The following is a 22,607-nucleotide window of genomic DNA, read 5'->3' as shown; positions in this document are numbered from 1 at the left end:
AGAGAACATCCCTGGTCATCCCTACTGCCTCTGATCTGGAGGACTCACTAAACAGAGAACATCCCTGGTCCTCCCTACTGCCTCTGATCTGGAGGACTCACTAAACAGAGAACATCCCTGGTCATCCCTACTGCCTCTGATCTGGAGGACTCACTAAACAGAGAACATCCCTGGTCATCCCTACTGTCTCTGATCTGGCGGACTCACTAAACAGAGAACATCCCTGGTCATCCCTACTGCCTCTGATCTGGAGGACTCACTAAACAGAGAACATCCCTGGTCCTCCCTACTGCCTCTGATCTGGAGGACTCACTAAACAGAGAACATCCCTGGTCCTCCCTACTGCCTCTGATCTGGAGGACTCACTAAACAGAGAACATCCCTGGTCATCCCTACTGCCTCTGATCTGGAGGACTCACTAAACAGAGAACATCCCTGGTCCTCCCTACTGCCTCTGATCTGGAGGACTCACTAAACAGAGAACATCCCTGGTCATCCCTACTGCCTCTGATCTGGAGGACTCACTAAACAGAGAACATCCCTGGTCCTCCCTAATGGCTCTGATCTGGAGGACTCACTAAACAGAGAACATCCCTGGTCCTCCCTACTGCCTCTGATCTGGAGGACTCACTAAACAGAGAACATCCCTGGTCCTCCCTACTGCCTCTGATCTGGACGACTCACTAAACACACATACTTTGTTTGTAAATGATGTCTGAATGTTGTACTGTGCCCCTGGCTATCCATAAAAAAAATGTAAAACAAGAAAATGGTGGCATCTGGTTTGCTTAACGTAAAGAATTTTAAATGATTTATGCTTTTGGTTTTACTTTTGATAGTTAAGTATATTTAAAACCAAATGCTTTTAGACTTTTACTCAAGTAGTATTTTACTGGGTGAATTTCACTTTTACTTGAGTGATTGTCTATTAAGGTATATTTACTTTTACTCAAGTATGACAATTGGGTACTTTTTCCACCACTGCACAATAATGACTTACCATCTCATAATTAGGACTCACAATCTCGTAATTATAACTTACTATCTCATATCTCATAATTATTACTTACTATCTCATTACTTGTAGTCAGATCTTGGTTTTTTTTTGGTGGTGGGAATGGGGCTTCCATATATTTTGATCAGTCAGGAAAATAAATACATTACATGAATATGTTGGATTGTATAAATGTCTTATTAACGCAATCACAATCACTGCTGCATCTTAAATAATCCCTTATTGTTCCATTAGATCACAGTTATAAAACATGGCTAACCGGGCACCAGGCTGTGTTATATCCTCATGTTGACAGTAATGTGAGTCCTTCTCTGTCTGTCCCCTGCAGTGTCCCTCTGTGGGACAGATCTTGTCCCACTATGAGTTGACTAACGCCAGTCAGCTGACAGTGGAGCATCTGGAGAGGATCTGTCCTGCTGTGTTGACTCAGGTGCTGCTGCCCTCCTGCCCATATAAAAAAAAAATGGCCCTGCAGCCTGTTACCTACCATGGTGAGTACAATTTAAAAACCCCACGGTACTGAAACCTGTTACCTACCATGGTGAGTACCATACTAACCCACGGTACTGAAACATGTTACCTACCATGGTGAATACTACTCTATCCCACGGTACTGAAACCTGTTACCTACCACGGTGAGTACCATACTAACCCACGGTACTGAAACCTGTTACCTACCATGGTGAGTACCATACTAACCCACGGTACTGAAACCTGTTACCTACCATGGTGAGTACCATACTAACCCACGGTACTGAAACCTGTTACCTACCACGGTGAGTACCATACTAACCCACGGTACTGAAACCTGTTACCTACCACGGTGAGTACCATACTAACCCACGGTACTGAAACCTGTTACCTACCACGGTGAGTACCATACTAACCCACGGTACTGAAACCTGTTACCTACCACGGTGAGTACCATACTAACCCACGGTACTGAAACCTGTTACCTACCACGGTGAGTACCATACTAACCCACGGTACTGAAACCTGTTACCTACCACGGTGAGTACCATACTAACCCACGGTACTGAAACCTGTTACCTACCACGGTGAGTACCATACTAACCCACGGTACTGAAACCTGTTACCTACCACGGTGAGTACCATACTAACCCACGGTACTGAAACCTGTTACCTACCACGGTGAGTACCATACTAACCCACGGTACTGAAACCTGTTACCTACCACGGTGAGTACCATACTAACCCACGGTACTGAAACCTGTTACCTACCACGGTGAGTACCATACTAACCCACGGTACTGAAACCTGTTACCTACCATGGTAAGTACCACACTAACCCACGGTACTGAAACCTGTTACCTACCATGGTGAGTACCATACTAACCCACGGTACTGAAACCTGTTACCTACCACGGTGAGTACCATACTAACCCACGGTACTGAAACCTGTTACCTACCATGGTAAGTACCATACTAACCCACGGTACTGAAACCTGTTACCTACCACGATGAGTACCATACTAACCCACGGTACTGAAACCTGTTACCTACCATGGTAAGTACCACACTAACCCACGGTACTGAAACCTGTTACCTACCACGGTGAGTACCATACTAACCCACGGTACTGAAACCTGTTACCTACCATGGTGAGTACCATACTAACCCACGGTACTGAAACCTGTTACCTACCACGGTGAGTACCATACTAACCCACGGTACTGAAACCTGTTACCTACCACGGTGAGTACCATACTAACCCACGGTACTGAAACCTGTTACCTACCACGGTGAGTACCATACTAACCCACGGTACTGAAACCTGTTACCTACCACGGTGAGTACCATACTAACCCACGGTACTGAAACCTGTTACCTACCACGGTGAGTACCATACTAACCCACGGTACTGAAACCTGTTACCTACCACGGTGAGTACCATACTAACCCACGGTACTGAAACCTGTTACCTACCACGGTGAGTACCATACTAACCCACGGTACTGAAACCTGTTACCTACCATGGTAAGTACCATACTAACCCACGGCCCTGCAGCCTGTTACCTACCACGGTGAGTACCATACTAACCCACGGTACTGAAACCTGTTATATATCTGTCATATATCTTTATGTACATATTCTTTATCCCTTTACACTTGTGTGTGTATAAGGTAGTAGTTGTGGAATTGTTAGGTTAGATTACTCGTTGGTTATTACTGCATTGTCGGAACTAGAAGCACAAGCATTTCGCTACACTCGCATTAACATCTGCTAACCATGTGTATGTGACAAATAAAATTTTATTTTATTTTATTTGTTACATACCATGATGAGTAGCATATAAAAAACCCACGGCCCTGAAGCCAGTTACCTACCACGACCTACCATGATACCTACCATGTTATCTACCATGTTACTTTCCATTACCTACAATGTGCTGAATTTGAGCCGGATCTTCCCAGAACAGGACCTCACACCTCTCAGTTTTGGACTGTTTCGTTCTGGAACACATTTACCAGGATCCAGTACCTCTCCTGGCATGAAAAATAATTGTCACTATTTGTAATGTAAAAATTCTAATAAACACAATCAGAGTTAATTCAAGTTAATTCAAATTCTCCTGCCCCCTAAAAAACAATGTGAAAACGGGTTTGATGTTTGAAGAATTGATTCATATTGGACTGGCCCGGGTCTGATGTTTGAAGAATTGATTCATATTGGACTGGCCCAGGTCTGATGTTTGAAGAATTGATTCATATTGGACTGGCCCGGGTCTGATGTTTGAAGAATTGACTCATGTTGGACTGGCCCGGGTCTGATGTTTGAAGAATTGATTCATATTGGACTGGCCCGGGTCTGATGTTTGAAGAATTGATTCATATTGGACTGGCCCGGGTCTGATGTTTGAAGAATTGACTCATTTTGGACTGGCCCGGGTCTGATGTTTGAAGAATTGATTCATATTGGACTGGCCCGGGTCTGATGTTTGAAGAATTGATTCATATTGGACTGGCCCGGGTCTGATGTTTGAAGAATTGATTCATATTGGACTGGCCCCGGTCAGATGTTTGAAGAATTGATTCATATTGGACTGGCCCGGGTCTGATGTTTGAAGAATTGATTCGTATTGGACTGGCCCGGGTCTGATGTTTGAAGAATTGACTCATGTTGGACTGGCCCAGGTTTGATATTCTAAGAATTGATTCATTTTGTTCTGGCCCTGTTTTGATATTCTAAGAATTGATTCATGTTGGACTGGCCCTGTTTTGATATTCTAAGAATTGATTCATGTTGGACTGGCCCTGTTTTGATATTCTAAGAATTGATTCATGTTGGACTGGCCCTGTTTTGATATTCTAAGAATTGATTCATGTTGGACTGGCCCAGGTTTGATATTTGAAGAATTGATTCATGTTGGACTGGCCCAGGTTTGATATTCTAAGAATTGATTCATGTTGGACTGGCCCTGTTTTGATATTCTAAGAATTGATTCATGTTGGACTGGCCCAGGTCTGATGTTTGAAGAATTGATTCATGTTGGACTGGCCCGGGTTTATGGTTTGCGCAGTATTGTAGCCTATATAGACCAACCCGTGGCCATTGTTGTGGTGAGAAAGAGAAGCGCACCTGTATCTCTCACAGTACTAGAATGAGATTCACTTTCTATGATTTCTCTTTGCTCTGATAGACATGAGCCTTGCAACTCTTTTATTTATTTATTTAATTGAACCTTTATTTAACTAGGCAAGTCAGTGAAGAACAAATTCTTATTTACAATGACAGCCTACCAAAAGGCAAAAGGCTTCCTGCTGGGACCTCTCATCTCTCCAGCGTTGCACAACATCATTTATTCAAGATCGTAGCCGCGGGAAGGGTCCTGGAGGAACCCCAGATAAATTGAAATTCTGTACATTTGCCGAAGTTTATAGAATTACCGGTGGCTGTTCTGAAAGAAATTCAATAACTCTGAATACTATACTATAACTCTGAATACTATACTATAACTCTGAATACTATACTATACCTCTGAATACTATACTATAACTCTGAATACTATACTATAACTCTGAATACTATACTATAACTCTGAATACTATACTATAACTCTGAATAATATACTATAAATCTGAATACTATACTATAACTCTGAATACTATACTATAACTCTGAATATTATACTATAACTCTGAATACTATACTATAACTCTGAATACTATACTATAACTCTGAATACTATACTATAAATCTGAATACTATACTATAACTCTGAATACTATACTATAACTCTGAATATTATACTATAACTCTGAATACTATACTATAACTCTGAATACTATACTATAACTCTGAATACTATACTATAACTCTGAATACTATACTATAACTCTGAATACTATACTATAAATCTGAATACTATACTATAACTCTGAATACTATACTATAACTCTGAATATTATACTATAACTCTGAATACTATACTATAACTCTGAATATTATACTATAACTCTGAATACTATACTATAACTCTGAATATTATACTATAACTCTGAATACTATACTATAACTCTGAATACTATACTATAACTCTGAATATTATACTATAACTCTGAATACTATACTATAACTCTGAATACTATACTATAACTCTGAATATTATACTATAACTCTGAATACTATACTATAACTCTGAATACTATACTATAACTCTGAATACTATACTATACCTCTGAATACTATACTATAACTCTGAAAACTATACTATAACTCTGAATACTATACTATAACTCTGAATACTATACTATAACTCTGAATACTATACTATAACTCTGAATACTATACTATAAATCTGAATACTATACTATAACTCTGAATACTATGCTATAACTCTGAATACTATACTATAACTCTGAATACTATACTATAAATCTGAATACTAAACTATAACTCTGAATACTATACTATACCTCTGAATACTTACTATACTATAACTCTGAGTACTATACTATAACTCTGAATACTATACTATAAATCTGAATACTATACTATACCTCTGAATACTATACTATGCCTCTGAATACTATACTATAACTCTGAATACTGTACTATAACTCTGAGTACTATACTATAACTCTGAATACTATACTATAAATCTGAATACTATACTATAACTCTGGATACTATACTATAACTCGGAATACTATACTATAACTCTGAATACTATACTATAACTCTGAGTACTATACTATAACTCTGAATATTATACTATAACTCTGAATACTATACTATAACTCTGAATACTATACTATAACTCTGAATACTATACTATAAATCTGAATACTATACTATAACTCTGAATACTATACTATAACTCTGAATATTATACTATAACTCGGAATACTATACTATAACTCTGAATATTATACTATAACTCTGAATACTATACTATAACTCTGAATACTATACTATAACTCTGAATACTATACTATAACTCTGAATACTATACTATAACTCTGAATACTATACTATAAATCTGAATACTATACTATAACTCTGAATACTATACTATAACTCTGAATATTATACTATAACTCTGAATACTATACTATAACTCTGAATATTATACTATAACTCTGAATACTATACTATAACTCTGAATATTATACTATAACTCTGAATACTATACTATAACTCTGAATACTATACTATAACTCTGAATATTATACTATAACTCTGAATACTATACTATAACTCTGAATATTATACTATAACTCTGAATACTATACTATAACTCTGAATACTATACTATAACTCTGAATACTATACTATACCTCTGAATACTATACTATAACACTGAAAACTATACTATAACTCTGAATACTATACTATAACTCTGAATACTATACTATAACTCTGAATACTATACTATAACTCTGAATACTATACTATAAATCTGAATACTATACTATAACTCTGAATACTATGCTATAACTCTGAATACTATACTATAACTCTGAGTACTATACTATAACTCTGAATATTATACTATAACTCTGAATACTATACTATAACTCTGAATACTATACTATAACTCTGAATACTATACTATAAATCTGAATACTATACTATAACTCTGGATACTATACTATAACTCTGAATACTATACTATAACTCTGAATACTATACTATAACTCTGAATACTATACTATAACTCTGAATACTATACTATACCTCTGAATACTATACTATAACTCTGAATACTATACTATAACTCTGAATACTATACTATAACTCTGAATACTATACTATAACTCTGAATACTATACTATAAATCTGAATACTATACTATAACTCTGGATACTATACTATAACTCTGAATACTATACTATAACTCTGAATACTATACTATAACTCTGAATACTATACTATAACTCTGAATACTATACTATAACTCTGAATACTATACTATACCTCTGAATACTATACTATAACTCGGAATACTATAACTCTGAATACTATACTATAACTCTGAATACTATACTATAACTCTGAATACTATACTATAAATCTGAATACTATGCTATAACTCTGAATACTATGCTATAACTCTGAATACTATACTATAACTCTGAATACTATACTATCAATCTGAATACTATACTATAACTCTGAATACTATACTATACCTCTGAATACTTACTATACTATAACTCTGAGTACTATACTATAACTCTGAATACTATACTATAAATCTGAATACTATACTATACCTCTGAATACTATACTTTGCCTCTGAATACTATACTATAACTCTGAATACTATACTATAACTCTGAGTACTATACTATAACTCAGAATACTATACTATAATTCTGAATACTATACTATAACTCTGTATACTATACTATAACTCTGAATACTATACTATAACTCTGAATACTATACTATAACTCTGAGTACTATACTATAACTCTGAATATTATACTATAACTCTGGATACTATACTATAACTCTGAATACTATACTATAACTCTGAATACTATACTATAACTCTGAATACTATACTATAACTCTGAATACTATACTATAACTCTGAATACTATACTATAAATCTGAATACTATACTATAACTCTGGATACTATACTATAACTCTGAATACTATACTATAACTCTGAATACTATACTATAACTCTGAATAATATACTATAACTCTGAATACTATACTATAACTCGGAATAGTATACTATACCTCTGAATACTATACTATAACTCTGAATACTATACTATAACTCTGAATACTATACTATAACTCTGAATACTATACTATAACTCTGAATACTATACTATAACTCTGAATACTATACTATAAATCTGAATACTATACTATAACTCTGGATACTATACTATAACTCTGAATACTATACTATAACTCTGAATACTATACTATAACTCTGAGTACTATACTATAACTCTGAATATTATACTATAACTCTGGATACTATACTATAACTCTGAATACTATACTATAACTCTGAATACTATACTATAACTCTGAATACTATACTATAACTCTGAATACTATACTATAACTCTGAATACTATACTATAACTCTGAATACTATACTATACATCTGAATACTATACTATAACTCTGGATACTATACTATAACTCTGAATACTATACTAAAACTCTGAATACTATACTATAAATCTGAATACTATACTATAACTCTGGATACTATACTATAACTCTGAATACTATACTATAACTCTGAATACTATACTATAACTCTGAATACTATACTATAACTCTGAATACTATACTATAACTCTGAATAATATACTATAACTCTGAGTACTATACTATAACTCTGAATACTATACTATAACTCGGAATAGTATACTATAACTCTGAATACTATACTATAACTCTGAATACTATACTATAACTCTGAATACTATACTATAACTCGGAATAGTATACTATACCTCTGAATACTATACTATAACTCTGAATACTATACTATAAATCTGAATACTATACTATAACTCTGGATACTATACTATAACTCTGAATACTATACTATAACTCTGAATACTATACTATAACTCTGAATACTATACTATAACTCTGAATACTATACTATAACTCTGAATAATATACTATAACTCTGAGTACTATACTATAACTCTGAATACTATACTATAACTCGGAATAGTATACTATAACTCTGAATACTATACTATAACTCTGAATACTATACTATAACTCTGAATACTATACTATAACTCGGAATAGTATACTATACCTCTGAATACTATACTATAACTCTGAATACTATACTATAACTCTGAATACTATACTATAACTCGGAATAGTATACTATACCTCTGAATACTATACTATAACTCTGAATAATATACTATAACTCTGAATACTATACTATAACTCGGAATAGTATACTATACCTCTGAATACTATACTATAACTCTGAATACTATACTATAACTCTGAATACTATACTATAACTCTGAATACTATACTATAACTCTGAATACTATACTATACCTCTGACTACTATACTATAACTCTGAATACTATACTATACCTCTGAATACTATACTATAACTCTGAATATTATACTATAACTCTGAATACTATACTATAACTCTGAATACTATACTATAACTCTGAATACTATACTATAACTCTGAATACTATACTATAACTCTGAATACTATACTATAACTCTGAATACTATACTATAACTCTGAATACTATACTATACCTCTGAATACTATACTATAACTCTGAATGCTATACTACAACTCTGAATACTATACTATAACTCTGAATGCTATACTATAACTCTGAATATTATACTATAACTCTGAATACTATACTATAAATCTGAATACTATACTATAACTCTGAATACTATACTATAACTCTGAATGCTATACTATAACTCTGAGTACTATACTATAACTCTGAATACTATACTATACCTCTGAATACTATACTATAACTCTGAATACTATACTATAACTCTGAATACTATACTATAACTCTGAATACTATACTATACCTCTGAATACTATACTATAACTCTGAATACTATACTATAACTCTGAATACTATACTATACCTCTGAATACTATACTATAACTCTGAATGCTATACTATAACTCTGAATACTATACTATAACTCTGAATGCTATACTATAACTCTGAATATTATACTATAACTCTGAATACTATACTATAACTCTGAATATTATACTATAACTCTGAATACTATACTATAACTCTGAATACTATAACTCTGAATACTATACTATAACTCTGAATACTATACTATAACTCTGAATACTATACTATAACTCTGAATACTATACTATAACTCTGAATACTATACTATACCTCTGAATACTATACTATAACTCTGAATGCTATACTATAACTCTGAATACTATACTATAACTCTGAATGCTATACTATAACTCTGAATATTATACTATAACTCTGAATACTATACTATAACTCTGAATATTATACTATAACTCTGAATGCTATACTATAACTCTGAATATTATACTATAACTCTGAATGCTATACTATAACTCTGAATACTATACTATCACTCTGAATACTATACTATAACTCTGAATACTATACTATACCTCTGAATACTATACTATAACTCTGAATACTATACTATACCTCTGAATACTATACTATAACTCTGAATACTATACTATAACTCTGAATATTATACTATAACTCTGAATACTATACTATACCTCTGAATACTATACTATAACTCTGAATGCTATACTATAACTCTGAATATTATACTATAACTCTGAATACTATAACTCTGAATATTATACTATAACTCTGAATACTATACTATAACTCTGAATACTATACTATAACTCTGAATACTATACTATAACTCTGAATACTATACTATACCTCTGAATACTATACTATAACTCTGAATACTATACTATAACTCTGAATATTATACTATAACTCTGAATACTATACTATACCTCTGAATACTATACTATAACTCTGAATACTATACTATAACTCTGAATACTATACCAGCAGTAAGTCTATAATTTAGCAACAGATGCCTAGCTGTGGTTAGTGTGTGTCGAACAATCACATGGTACGCCTACAGTCAGGAACGCACAACAAATCTATCAGTTAATAACCTCATGCAGCCAAAACAGGCCTTTCGACCAATATTTCAAATGCCATTGAAGGAAAACACAAGTTGGAAAGCAAATGGCTCCTGATAAAAAGAAAAGACTGTCTGTAGTCTACCATGTTATCAACTTCCAAATAGGCCTATTGAGCGAACAGCATTGTTTTACAAAGTCAAAACATTTTTTAAATTCCCATTTTGTGCAAATTCTGTAAGTGCCTTTTCTCGACTAGTCTATTCCAGTATGCAAAAGCACTGATAATGCTATACTAAAACGGTGATGTTTTTTTAATGCGTTCTGGTACCTTAGATCCCCCTCTCGGGGCAAAATGTTTGTTCCGGCACCTTCCAATTTTATAAATTAAGCACTGCCTACCAAGCATAAAGCCTCTCTGTATCCAAATAGCCAATGTACCTGAATTAATGCTTGATGCCCCTGTGCTATACGCTAAAGCTTGATACACCTGTTCTGTTCCATATGGACCTGAGACTCGGCTCCATAATCAACCTCATTGTTCTTGGGGACAGAGGGAGCATGAAGGAATGAGATTATTATCTGGGCTGTTGAGAACACACACACACACAGACACAAACACACACACACACACACACACACACACACACACACACACACACACACACACACACACACACACACACACACACACACACACACACACACACACACACACACACACACACACACACACACACACACACACACACACACTCACTGATAGCTAGCTGATGATAGCAGCAAGGTTTCAGATACACATTCCTGCAGGGAGCCTGTGTGTGATCAAAGAAAACCCAATGTACCCTAATACTGTCATAAGACACCCTTATTACCCCAAAGTACCCTATAACCTAATACTGTCATAAGATACCCGTATTACCCTATAACCTAATACTGTCACAAGATACCCTTATTACCCCCAAAGTACCATATAACCTAATACTGTCATATACGAGCTTTGATCTGCTGCTGTCTAAACTTAGGTAGATGTTGGACATCTTGATGCTGTGATCAGTATTGATGCTGTGATCAGTATTGATGCTGTGATCAGTAGTGATGCTGTGATCAGTATTCATGCTGTGATCAGTAGTGGTGCTGTGATCAGTAGTGATGCTGTGATCAGTATTGATGCTGTGATCAGTAGTGGTGCTGTGATCAGTAGTGATGCTGTGATCAGTATTGATGCTGTGATCAGTATTGATGATGTGATCAGTAGTGATGCTGTGATCAGTATTGATGCTGTGATCAGTATTGATGCTGTGATCAGTATTGATGCTGTGATCAGTAGTGATGCTGTGATCAGTATTGATGCTGTGATCAGTAGTGATGCTGTGATCAGTATTGATGCTGTGATCAGTATTGATGCTGTGATCAGTAGTGATGCTGTGATCAGTAGTGATGATGTGATCAATAGTGATGCTGTGATCAGTATTGATGCTGTGATCCGTATTGATGCTGTGATCAGTATTGATGCTGTGATCAGTCGTGATGCTGTGATCAGTAGTGATGCTGTGATCAGTATTGATGATGTGATCAGTAGCGATGCTGTGATCAGTAGCGATGATGTGATCAGTAGTGATGATGTGATCAGTAGTGATGATGTGATCAGTATTGATGCTGTGATCAGTAGCGATGCTGTGATCAGTAGCGATGATGTGATCAGTAGTGATGATGTGATCAGTAGTGATGATGTGATCAGTATTGATGCTGTGATCAGTAGCGATGCTGTGATCAGTAGCGATGATGTGATCAGTAGTGATGATGTGATCAGTAGTGATGATGTGATCAGTAGTGATGCTGTGATCAGTAGTGATGCTGTGATCAGTATTGATGCTGTGTTACAGGATGGGTCAGTAACACTGTGGTTACAGGATGGGTCAGTAACACTGGTTACAGGATGGGTCAGTAACACTGTGGTTACAGGATGGGTCAGTAACACTGGTTACAGGATGGGTCAGTAACACTGGTTACAGGATGGGTCAGTAACACTGGTTACAGGATGGGTCAGTAACACTGGTTACAGGATGGGTCAGTAACACTGGTTACAGGATGGGTCAGTAACACTGGTTACAGGTTGGGTCAGTAACACTGGTTACAGGATGGGTCAGTAACACTGGTTACAGGATGGGTCAGTAACACTGTGGTTACAGGATGGGTCAGTAACACTGGTTACAGGATGGGTCAGTAACACTGGTTACAGGATGGGTCAGTAACACTGTGGTTACAGGTTGGGTCAGTAACACTGTGGTTACAGGATGGGTCAGTAACACTGGTTACAGGATGGGTCAGTAACACTGGTTACAGGTTGGGTCAGTAACACTGTGGTTACAGGACGGGTCAGTAACACTGGTTACAGGTTGGGTCAGTAACACTGGTTACAGGATGGGTCAGTAACACTGTGGTTACAGGATGGGTCAGTAACACTGGTTACAGGATGGGTCAGTAACACTGGTTACAGGATGGGTCAGTAACACTGGTTATAGGATGGGTCAGTAACACTGGTTACAGGATGGGTCAGTAACACTGGTTACAGGTTGGGTCAGTAACACTGGTTACAGGATGGGTCAGTAACACTGGTTACAGGTTGGGTCAGTAACACTGGTTACAGGATGGGTCAGTAACACTGGTTATATGATGGGTCAGTAACACTGAGTACGTTTACATGCTCACTAATAATTCAACATTTAACTGATTATGGTAGAAGTCCGATTATAGCATTAGTCATGTAATCACCTTACTCACCTTTCTTAACCGGTGTACGGTTAACATTGAAGTAAGCATACGCTGATTAAAAACACCTGGTTTTCTGAGCGATCTTTTAAATTATTAGGACATGTGGACAGTTTTACATTATTAGGACATGTGGACAGTTTTAAATTATTAGGACATGTGGACAGTTTTAAATTATTAGGACATGTGGACAGTTTTAAATTATTAGGACATGTGAACAGTTTTAAATTATTAGGTACGTGTGAACAGTTTTAAATTATCAGGACATGTGAACAGTTTTAAATTATTAGGACGTGTGGACAGTTTTAAATTATTAGGACGTGTGGACAGTTTTAAATTATTAGGACATGTGGACAGTTTTTAATTATTAGGACATGTGGACAGTTTTAAATTATTAGGACATGTGGACAGTTTTAAATTATTAGGACATGTGGACAGTTTTAAATGATTAGGACATGTGGACAGTTTTAAATTATTAGGACATGTGGACAGTTTTAAATTATTAGGACATGTGGACAGTTTTAAATTATTAGGACATGTGGACAATTTTAAATTATTAGGACATGTGGACAGTTTTAAATTATTAGGACGTGTGACAGTTTTAAATTATTAGGACATGTGAACAGTTTTAAATTATTAGGACATGTGGACAGTTTTAAATTATCAGGACATGTGAACAGTTTTAAATTATTAGGACGTGTGGACAGTTTTAAATTATTAGGACGTGTGGACAGTTTTAAATTATTAGGACATGTGGACAGTTTTAAATTATTAGGACATGTGGACAGTTTTAAATTATTAGGACATGTGGACAGTTTTAAATTATTAGGACATGTGGACAGTTTTAAATGATTAGGACATGTGGACAGTTTTAAATTATTAGGACATGTGGACAGTTTTAAATTATTAGGACATGTGGACAGTTTTAAATTATTAGGACGGAGCCAGTCTACGGATCTGGGCCAGAACCAGAATCCTCTTATTCACCACTGAAGTGAGTTTGGAAAAACTGAAAATATGCAGAAAGTTTTCACATACAAATCAATTAGGCTTTACAAAAAGAATGACATGGTCATTGTGGTAGAATGTTTATTTTGATTGGTGATTTTTCTGGCATTTATCAAAAGTCCCATCAGGCATCCTGATTTCAGATGTATTCCATGGAAACAGGATTGTTAGGGGAAATCATTCTTCTTGCAAAGCATGCTAAAGTTTTAAACAAATGAATATATTAATCTGACTATCCACAAAAATCGTATTATTGTGTGCATGTAACCATGCTCAATGTGTACCTCTCTCTCCTGTCCTGTCCAGTGTGGGTCTATTGGTTAATAAAATGTGTACCTCTGTCTCCTGTCCTGTCCAGTGTGGGGTTATGGCTTCCTGTCTGTCACCATTATTAACCTGGCCTCTCTCCTGGGCCTGGCACTCATCCCCTTCACCAAGAAGCCGTACTTTCCCAAGGTGCTCACCTACTTCATCGGCCTGGCCATCGGCACGCTCTTCTCCAACGCTGTGCTGCAGTTAATACCAGAGGTAGAATCTCTCTAATGCTGTGCTACAGTTAATACCAGAGGTAGAATCTCTCTAATGCTGTGCTGCAGTTAATACCAGAGGTAGAATCTCTCCAACGCTGTGCAGCAGTTAATACCAGAGGTAGAATCTCTCTAATGCTGTGCTGTAGTTAATACCAGAGGTAGAATCTCTCTAATGCTGTGCTGTAGTTAATACCAGAGGTAGAATCTCTCTAATGCTGTGCTGTAGTTAATACCAGAGGTAGAATCTCTCTAATGCTGTGCAGCAGTTAATACCAGAGGTAGAATCTCTCTAATGCTGTGCTGTAGTTAATACCAGAGGTAGAATCTCTCTAATGCTGTGCTGTAGTTAATACCAGAGGTAGAATCACTCTAATGCTGTGCTGTAGTTAATACCATGATATCATAAATAGGACTGGTGGAGTTGTCACACAGGCAGCTAACAAAAATATATGGAAATGTCTGCTCTACCCAGAATTAAAACCAACTAAATGCAGCATTACCGCAAAAATGGAAGAAGCAAGTGGAAGGGGGAAAAAGTAAATGACAAAATAATTGCAAAATAGTTGAGAAGAGATTTTCGATGTACCGATTCCATGGCACATGGTTTATGTATGAACTGACACTTAAAAAAGACGCTGGATTCAAAAACATAATTTTTCCATTTAAATTATTTTACAAAATTCTTTCAACCTAGATAATGTTATATATATACATTTGAAGTCGGAAGTTTACATACACCTTAGCCAAATACATTTAAACTCAGTTTTTCCTCAATTCCTGACGTTTAATCCTAGTAAAAATTCCCTGTCTTAGGTCAGTTAGGATCATCACTTTATTTTAAGAATGTGAAATGTCAGAATAATAGTAGAGAGAATGATTTATTTCAGCTTTTATTTCTTTCATCACATTCCCAGTGGGTCAGAAGTTTACATACACTCATTAAGTATTTGGTAGCATTGCCTTTAAATTGGTTAACTTGGGTCAAACATTTTGGGTAGCCTTCCACAAGCTTCCCACAATAAGTTGGGTGAATTTTGGCCCATTCCTCCTGACAGAGCTGGTGTAACTGAGTCAGGTTTGTAGGCCTCCTTGCTCGCACACACTTTTTCAGTTCTGCCCACACATTTTCTATAGGATTAAGGTCAGGGCTTTGTGTTGGCCACTCCAATACCTTGACTTTGTTGTCCTTAAGCCATTTTGCCACAACTTTGGAAGTATGCTTGGGGTCATTGTCCATTTGGAAGACCCATTTGCGACCAAGCTTTAACTTCCTGACTGAGGTCTTGAGATGTTGCTTCAATAAATCCACATAATTTTCCAACCTCATGATGCCATCTATTTTGTGAAGTGCACCAGTCCCTCCTGCAGCAAAGCACCTCCACAACATGATGCTGCCACCTCCGTGCTTCACGGTTGGGATGGTGTTCTACGGCTTGCAAGCCTCCCCCTTTTTCCTCCAAACATAACGATGGTCGTTATGGCCGAACAGTTCTATTTTTGTTTCATCAAACCAAAAGACATTTCTCCAAAAAGTACGATCTTTGTCCCCATGTGCATTTGCAAACCGTAGTCTGGCTTTTTTATGGCGGTTTTGGAGTAGTGGCTTCTTCCTTGCTGAGCGACCTTTCAGGTTATGTCGATATAGGACTCGTTTTACTGTGGATATAGATACTTTTGTACCTGTTTCCTCCAGCATCTTCACAGGGTCCTTTGCTGCTGTTCTGGGATTGATTTTCACTTTCGCATCAAAGTACGTTCACCTCTAGGAGACAGAACGCGTCTCCTTCCTGAGTGTTATGATGGCTGCGTGGTCCCATGGTGTTTATACTTAAGTACTATTGTTTGTACAGATGAACGTGGTACCTTCAGGTGTTTGGAAATTGCTCCCAAGGATGAACCAGGCTTGTGGAGGTCTACAATCTTTTTTTCTGAGGTCTTGGCTGATTTCTTTTGATTTTCCCATGATGTCAAGCAAATATGCAGGTAGACCTTGAAATACATCCACAGGTACACCTCCAATTGACTCAAATTATGTCAATTAGCCTATCAGAAGCTTCTAAAGCCATGACATCATTTTCTGGAATTTTCCAAGCTGTTTAAAGGCACATCAACTTAGTGTATGTAAACTTCTGACCCACTGGAATTGTGATACAGTGAATTATAAGTGAAAAAATCTGTCTGAAAACAATTGTTGGAAAAATTACTTGTGTCATGCACAAAGTAGATGTCCTAACCGACTGGCCAAAACTATAGTTTTGTGGAGTAGTTGAAAAATGAGTTTTAATGACTCCAACCTAAGTGTATGTAAACTTCCGACTTCAACTGTGTGTATATATATATACACTGCTCAAAAAAATAAAGGGAACACTTAAACAACACAATGTAACTCCAAGTCAATCACACCTCCTGCTGGAGGTCATTTGCAGGGCTCTGGCAGTGCTCCTCCTTGCACAAAGGCGGAGGTAGCGGTCCTGCTGCTGGGTTGTTGCCCTCCTACGGCCTTCTCCACGTCTCCTGATGTACTGGCCTGTCTCCTGGTAGCGCCTCCATGCTCTGGACACTACGCTGACAGACACAGCAAACCTTCTTGCCACAGCTCGCATTGATGTGCCATCCTGGATGAGCTGCACTACCTGAGCCACTTGTGTGGGTTGTAGACTCCGTCTCATGTTACCACTAGAGTGAGAGCACCGCCAGCATTCAAAAGTGACCAAAACATCAGCCAGGAAGCATAGGAACTGAGAAGTGGTCTGTGGTCACCACCTGCAGAATCACTCCTTTATTGGGGGTGTCTTGCTAATTGCCTATAATTTCCACCTTTTGTCTATTCCATTTGCACAACAGCATGTGAAATTTATTGTCAATCAGTGTTGCTTCCTAAGTTGACAGTTTGATTTCACAGAAGTGTGATTGACTTGGAGTTACATTGTGTTGTTTAAGTGTTCCCTTTATTTTTTTGAGCAGTGTATATATATATATATATATATAAATGGGGAATACAAACATCCAAGCTCTTCAGATTTTGGTGCCAAGAGACAGGATAATTTGTTTTGGTACTGTCCATTTGTAGCTTGTTTTTGGTCACAGGTCCAGGAATGGCTGAAGAATTGCATCATTTACCTGGAGCCAACCCTGCAGACAGCACTACTGGGAGACATTTGCCTGGAGCTAACCCTGCAGATAGCACTACTGGGTGACATTAACCTGGAGCTAACCCTGCAGACAGCACTACTGGGAGACATTAACCTGGAGCTAACCCTGCAGACAGCACTACTGGGAGACATTAACCTGGAGCTAACCCTGCAGACAGCACTACTGGGAGACATTTACCTGGAGCTAACCCTGCAGACAGCACTACTGGGAGACATTTATCTGGAGCTAACCCTGCAGACAGCACTACTGGGCGACATTTATCTGGAGCTAACCCTGCAGACAGCACTACTGGGAGACATTTACCTGGAGCTAACCCTGCAGATAGCACTACTGGGAGACATTTATCTGGAGCTAACCCTGCAGACAGCACTACTGGGAGACATTTACCTGGAGCTAACCCTGCAGACAGCACTACTGGGCAACATTTATCTGGAGCTAACCCTGCAGACAGCACTACTGGGCGACATTTATCTGGAGCTAACCCTGCAGACAGCACTACTGGGAGACATTTACCTGGAGCTAACCCTGCAGATAGCACTACTGGGAGACATTTACCTGGAGCTAACCCTGCAGATAGCACTACTGGGCGATCTGAAAAGTCAATCTATCAATAATATAATAATACTTTTAGCAACAAAAAAAAGTATCTTTAATTTACAATCTGTAGAAACTCAGAGAATAAAAAGGTTCAGTACTTGTGAAGCAACACAGCACAGTTGATAAATATATATGGCAAATAGAAATCCAATATGGATGGTGTTAAATGTATGTATTTTATATGTGTGTTTGTATGGGTATGTGTACATATATGTATGTACAGTACCAGTCAAAAGTTTGGACACACTTACTCATTCCAGGGATTGTCTTTATTTTTTACTATGTTCTACATTGTAGAATAATAGTGAAGACATCAAAACTATGAAATAACACATATGGAATCATGTAGTAACCAAAAAAGTGTTAAACAAATCAAAAAAAAATGTTTTATTTGAGATTCTTCAAAGTAGCCACCCTTTTGCCTTGGTGGCTGCTTGGCACACTCTTGACATTCTCTCAACCAGCTTCCTGAGGTAGTCACCTGGAATGCATTTCAATTAACAGGTGTTAATTGTGGATTTTCTTTCCTTCTTAATGCGTTTGAGTCAATCGGTTGTGTTGTGACAAGGTAGACAGAACATATCCCTATCTGGTAAAAGACCAAGTCCATATTATGGCAAGAACAGCTCAAATAAGCAAAGAGAAACAAACAACAGTCCATCATTACTTCAAGACATGAAGGTCAGTCAATCCAGAACATTTCAATAACTTTTTCAAGTTTTTTCAAGTACAGTTGCAAAAACCATCAAGGTCTATGATGAAACTGGCTCTCATGAGGACCGCCACAGGAAAGGAAGACCCAGAGATTTTTGGTTCCAACTGCCGTGTCTACAATGTAGAAAATAGTAAAAATAAAGAAAACCCCTTGAATGAGTAGGTGTGTCCAAATTTTTGACTGGTATTGTACGTACATATGTACAGTGCATTTGGAAAGTATTCAGACCGCTTCCATTCTTCCACATTTTGTTACGTTACAGCCTTATTCTAACATGGATTAAATAAAACAAATCCTCATCAATCTACACACCCCTTAAAGACAAAGCAAAAACAGGGTTTTAGACATTTTAGCAAAAAATAACCACAGAAGTACTTTATTTACATAAGTATTCAGACTATGAGACTTGGAAGTTTCTACAACTTGATTGGAGTCCACCTGTGTTAAATTCAATTGATTGGACATAATTTGGAAAGACGCACACCTGTCTATATAAGGTCCCACAGTTGACAGTGCATGTCAGAGCAAAAACCAAGCCATGAGGTCGAAGGAATTGTCCGTAGAGCTCAGAGACAGGATTCGGGGGAGAAGGGCCCGATGGTCACTCTGACAGAGCTCCAGAGTTCCTCTGTGGAGATGGGAGAATCTTCCAGAAGGACAACCATCTCTGCAGCACTCCACCAATCAGACCTTTATGGTAGAGTGGCCAGACGGAAGCCACTCCTCAGTAAAAGGCACATGACAGCCCGCTTGTAGTTTGCCAAAAGCCACCTAAAGGACTTTGACCATGAGAAACAAGATTCTCTGGTATGATGAAACCAAGATTGAACTCTTTGCCAGGCGTCACGTCTGGAGGAAACCTGGCACCATCCCTACGGTGAAGCATGGTGGTGGCAGCATCATGCTGTGGGGATGTTTTTCAGCAGCAGGGACTTGGTGTCACGGCCGTTGTAAGGAGGAGACCAAGGCGCAGCGTGATTAGTCTTTATTTAAAGAATGAACACTGAACAAAACTAACAAAATAACAAAACGAACCGTGAAGCTAATATGGCTAGAGCAGACAGGCAACTAAACATAGATCAAGAACCCACAAAACCGAAAGGGAAAATGGCAACCTAAATATGATCCCTAATCAGAGACAACGATAAACAGCTGCCTCTGATTGGGAACCAATTCAGGCCACCATAGACCTACATATGCCTCGACTTACAAACACCCCATGACATACAAAAACCCTAGACAATACAAAAACCCCTAGACAATACACAACAAGCATACCCTCCCTCGTCACACCCTGACCTAACCAAAATAATAAAGAAAACACAGATAACTAAGGTCAGGGCGTGACACTTGGAGACTAGTCAGGATCGAGGGAAAGATGAACAGAGCAAAGTACAGAGAGATCCTTGATGAAAACCTGCTAATATTAAGGGACCAAAATACCCCCAGAAATCTCACAATTGATAAGTACAGTAGGTGCCAAAATGTCCTTTCTGCCGGTGCTGCCTCGCCCTAAAAAATAATACATTATAAATGTTTCATAATAGTTGATCAATGCTTATTCATGGAAGTTGTTATTCAGTGATAACAGCGTTGATTGAATATGGAGACGGAGTCTTTGTGGTCGAATGGAGGGAAAAGAGATGGTTTAAAAAGGTGTTAAATAATGGATCTATTTTACTGTTTTAATCTTTAAACTCTATTCATGCAATATTACTTTATTATTGGTACCTAGGGATGCAATATTACTGTATTATTGGTACCTAGGGATGCAAAATTACTGTATTATTGGTACCTAGGGTTGCAATATTACTGTATTATTGGCACCTAGGGTTGCAATATTACTGTATTACTGCTACCTAGGGTTGCAATATTACTGTATTATTGGTACCTAGGGTTGCAAAATTACTGTATTACTGCTACCTAGAGTTGCAGCATTACTGTATTACTGGTACCTAGGGTTGCAATATTACTGTATTATTGGTACCTAGGGTTGCAATATTACTGTATTACTGCTACCTAGGGTTGCAATATTACTGTATTACTGCTACCTAGAGTTGCAGCATTACTGTATTACTGCTACCTAGGGTTGCAAAATTACTGTAACTTTCACCAAATTAGCTGGATTTCCTGCTTTTCCCCCTCATAATTCCAGGAATCTTCCAACCAGGAAATGTTGGTAAAGTTTTGCAACCCTACTGTTACCACATGAATGTTTTTCCAACACCAACAGGCGCTGGGATTTGATCCCAGAGCGGACGACTACATTCTCAAAGCCATCGGAATATTTGGTGGATTTTACCTGCTGTTCTTCACAGAGAAAGTACTGAAGATGGCACTAAGAACAGAGCATGAGGTATTGTCTGCTTTAAACAGTTGAACCAGCCTATATATATACATACACTGTACCTGTAACTTTGCATTAATCAGAGACGTAGCAGAGTTACAGGTTGCTTTCTCTAAGGTGTGTATTTTCTGTCTTTTTTTTTGAGACCATTATGATTGTTTAATTGATTGATTCATTAATTGATTGATTGTGACAAGGTTCTGTGCCTACACTGTAATCGATTTGGCCCGGGTTCATTTCCTGTCTGTACATCTCTGGTCATCTAGCCAGCGTCTGTTTGTTCTGTCTCTGTATGTTTACCATA

At 37.2% G+C, this 22,607-nt stretch overlaps 1 protein-coding gene across 2 annotated transcripts in view; it reads left to right on the top strand.

The window, feature by feature from the left end:
- Positions 1-22,607, top strand: part of slc39a8 (solute carrier family 39 member 8) — a 49,904-nt gene that overhangs the window by 14,528 nt on the left and 12,769 nt on the right. For both annotated transcript variants that reach the window (XM_071382204.1, XM_071382205.1), the window contains exons 2-4: positions 1,344-1,506; positions 15,320-15,489; positions 22,190-22,312. In XM_071382204.1, coding sequence (XP_071238305.1) covers positions 1,344-1,506; positions 15,320-15,489; positions 22,190-22,312 — 456 coding nt within the window. The remainder of the gene's footprint in view (positions 1-1,343; positions 1,507-15,319; positions 15,490-22,189; positions 22,313-22,607) is intronic.

This window comes from Salvelinus alpinus, chromosome 34 (genome assembly GCF_045679555.1).
Source record: "Salvelinus alpinus chromosome 34, SLU_Salpinus.1, whole genome shotgun sequence".
NCBI lineage: Eukaryota > Metazoa > Chordata > Actinopteri > Salmoniformes > Salmonidae > Salvelinus > Salvelinus alpinus.
This window is presented reverse-complemented; position numbering and strand designations above follow the sequence as displayed.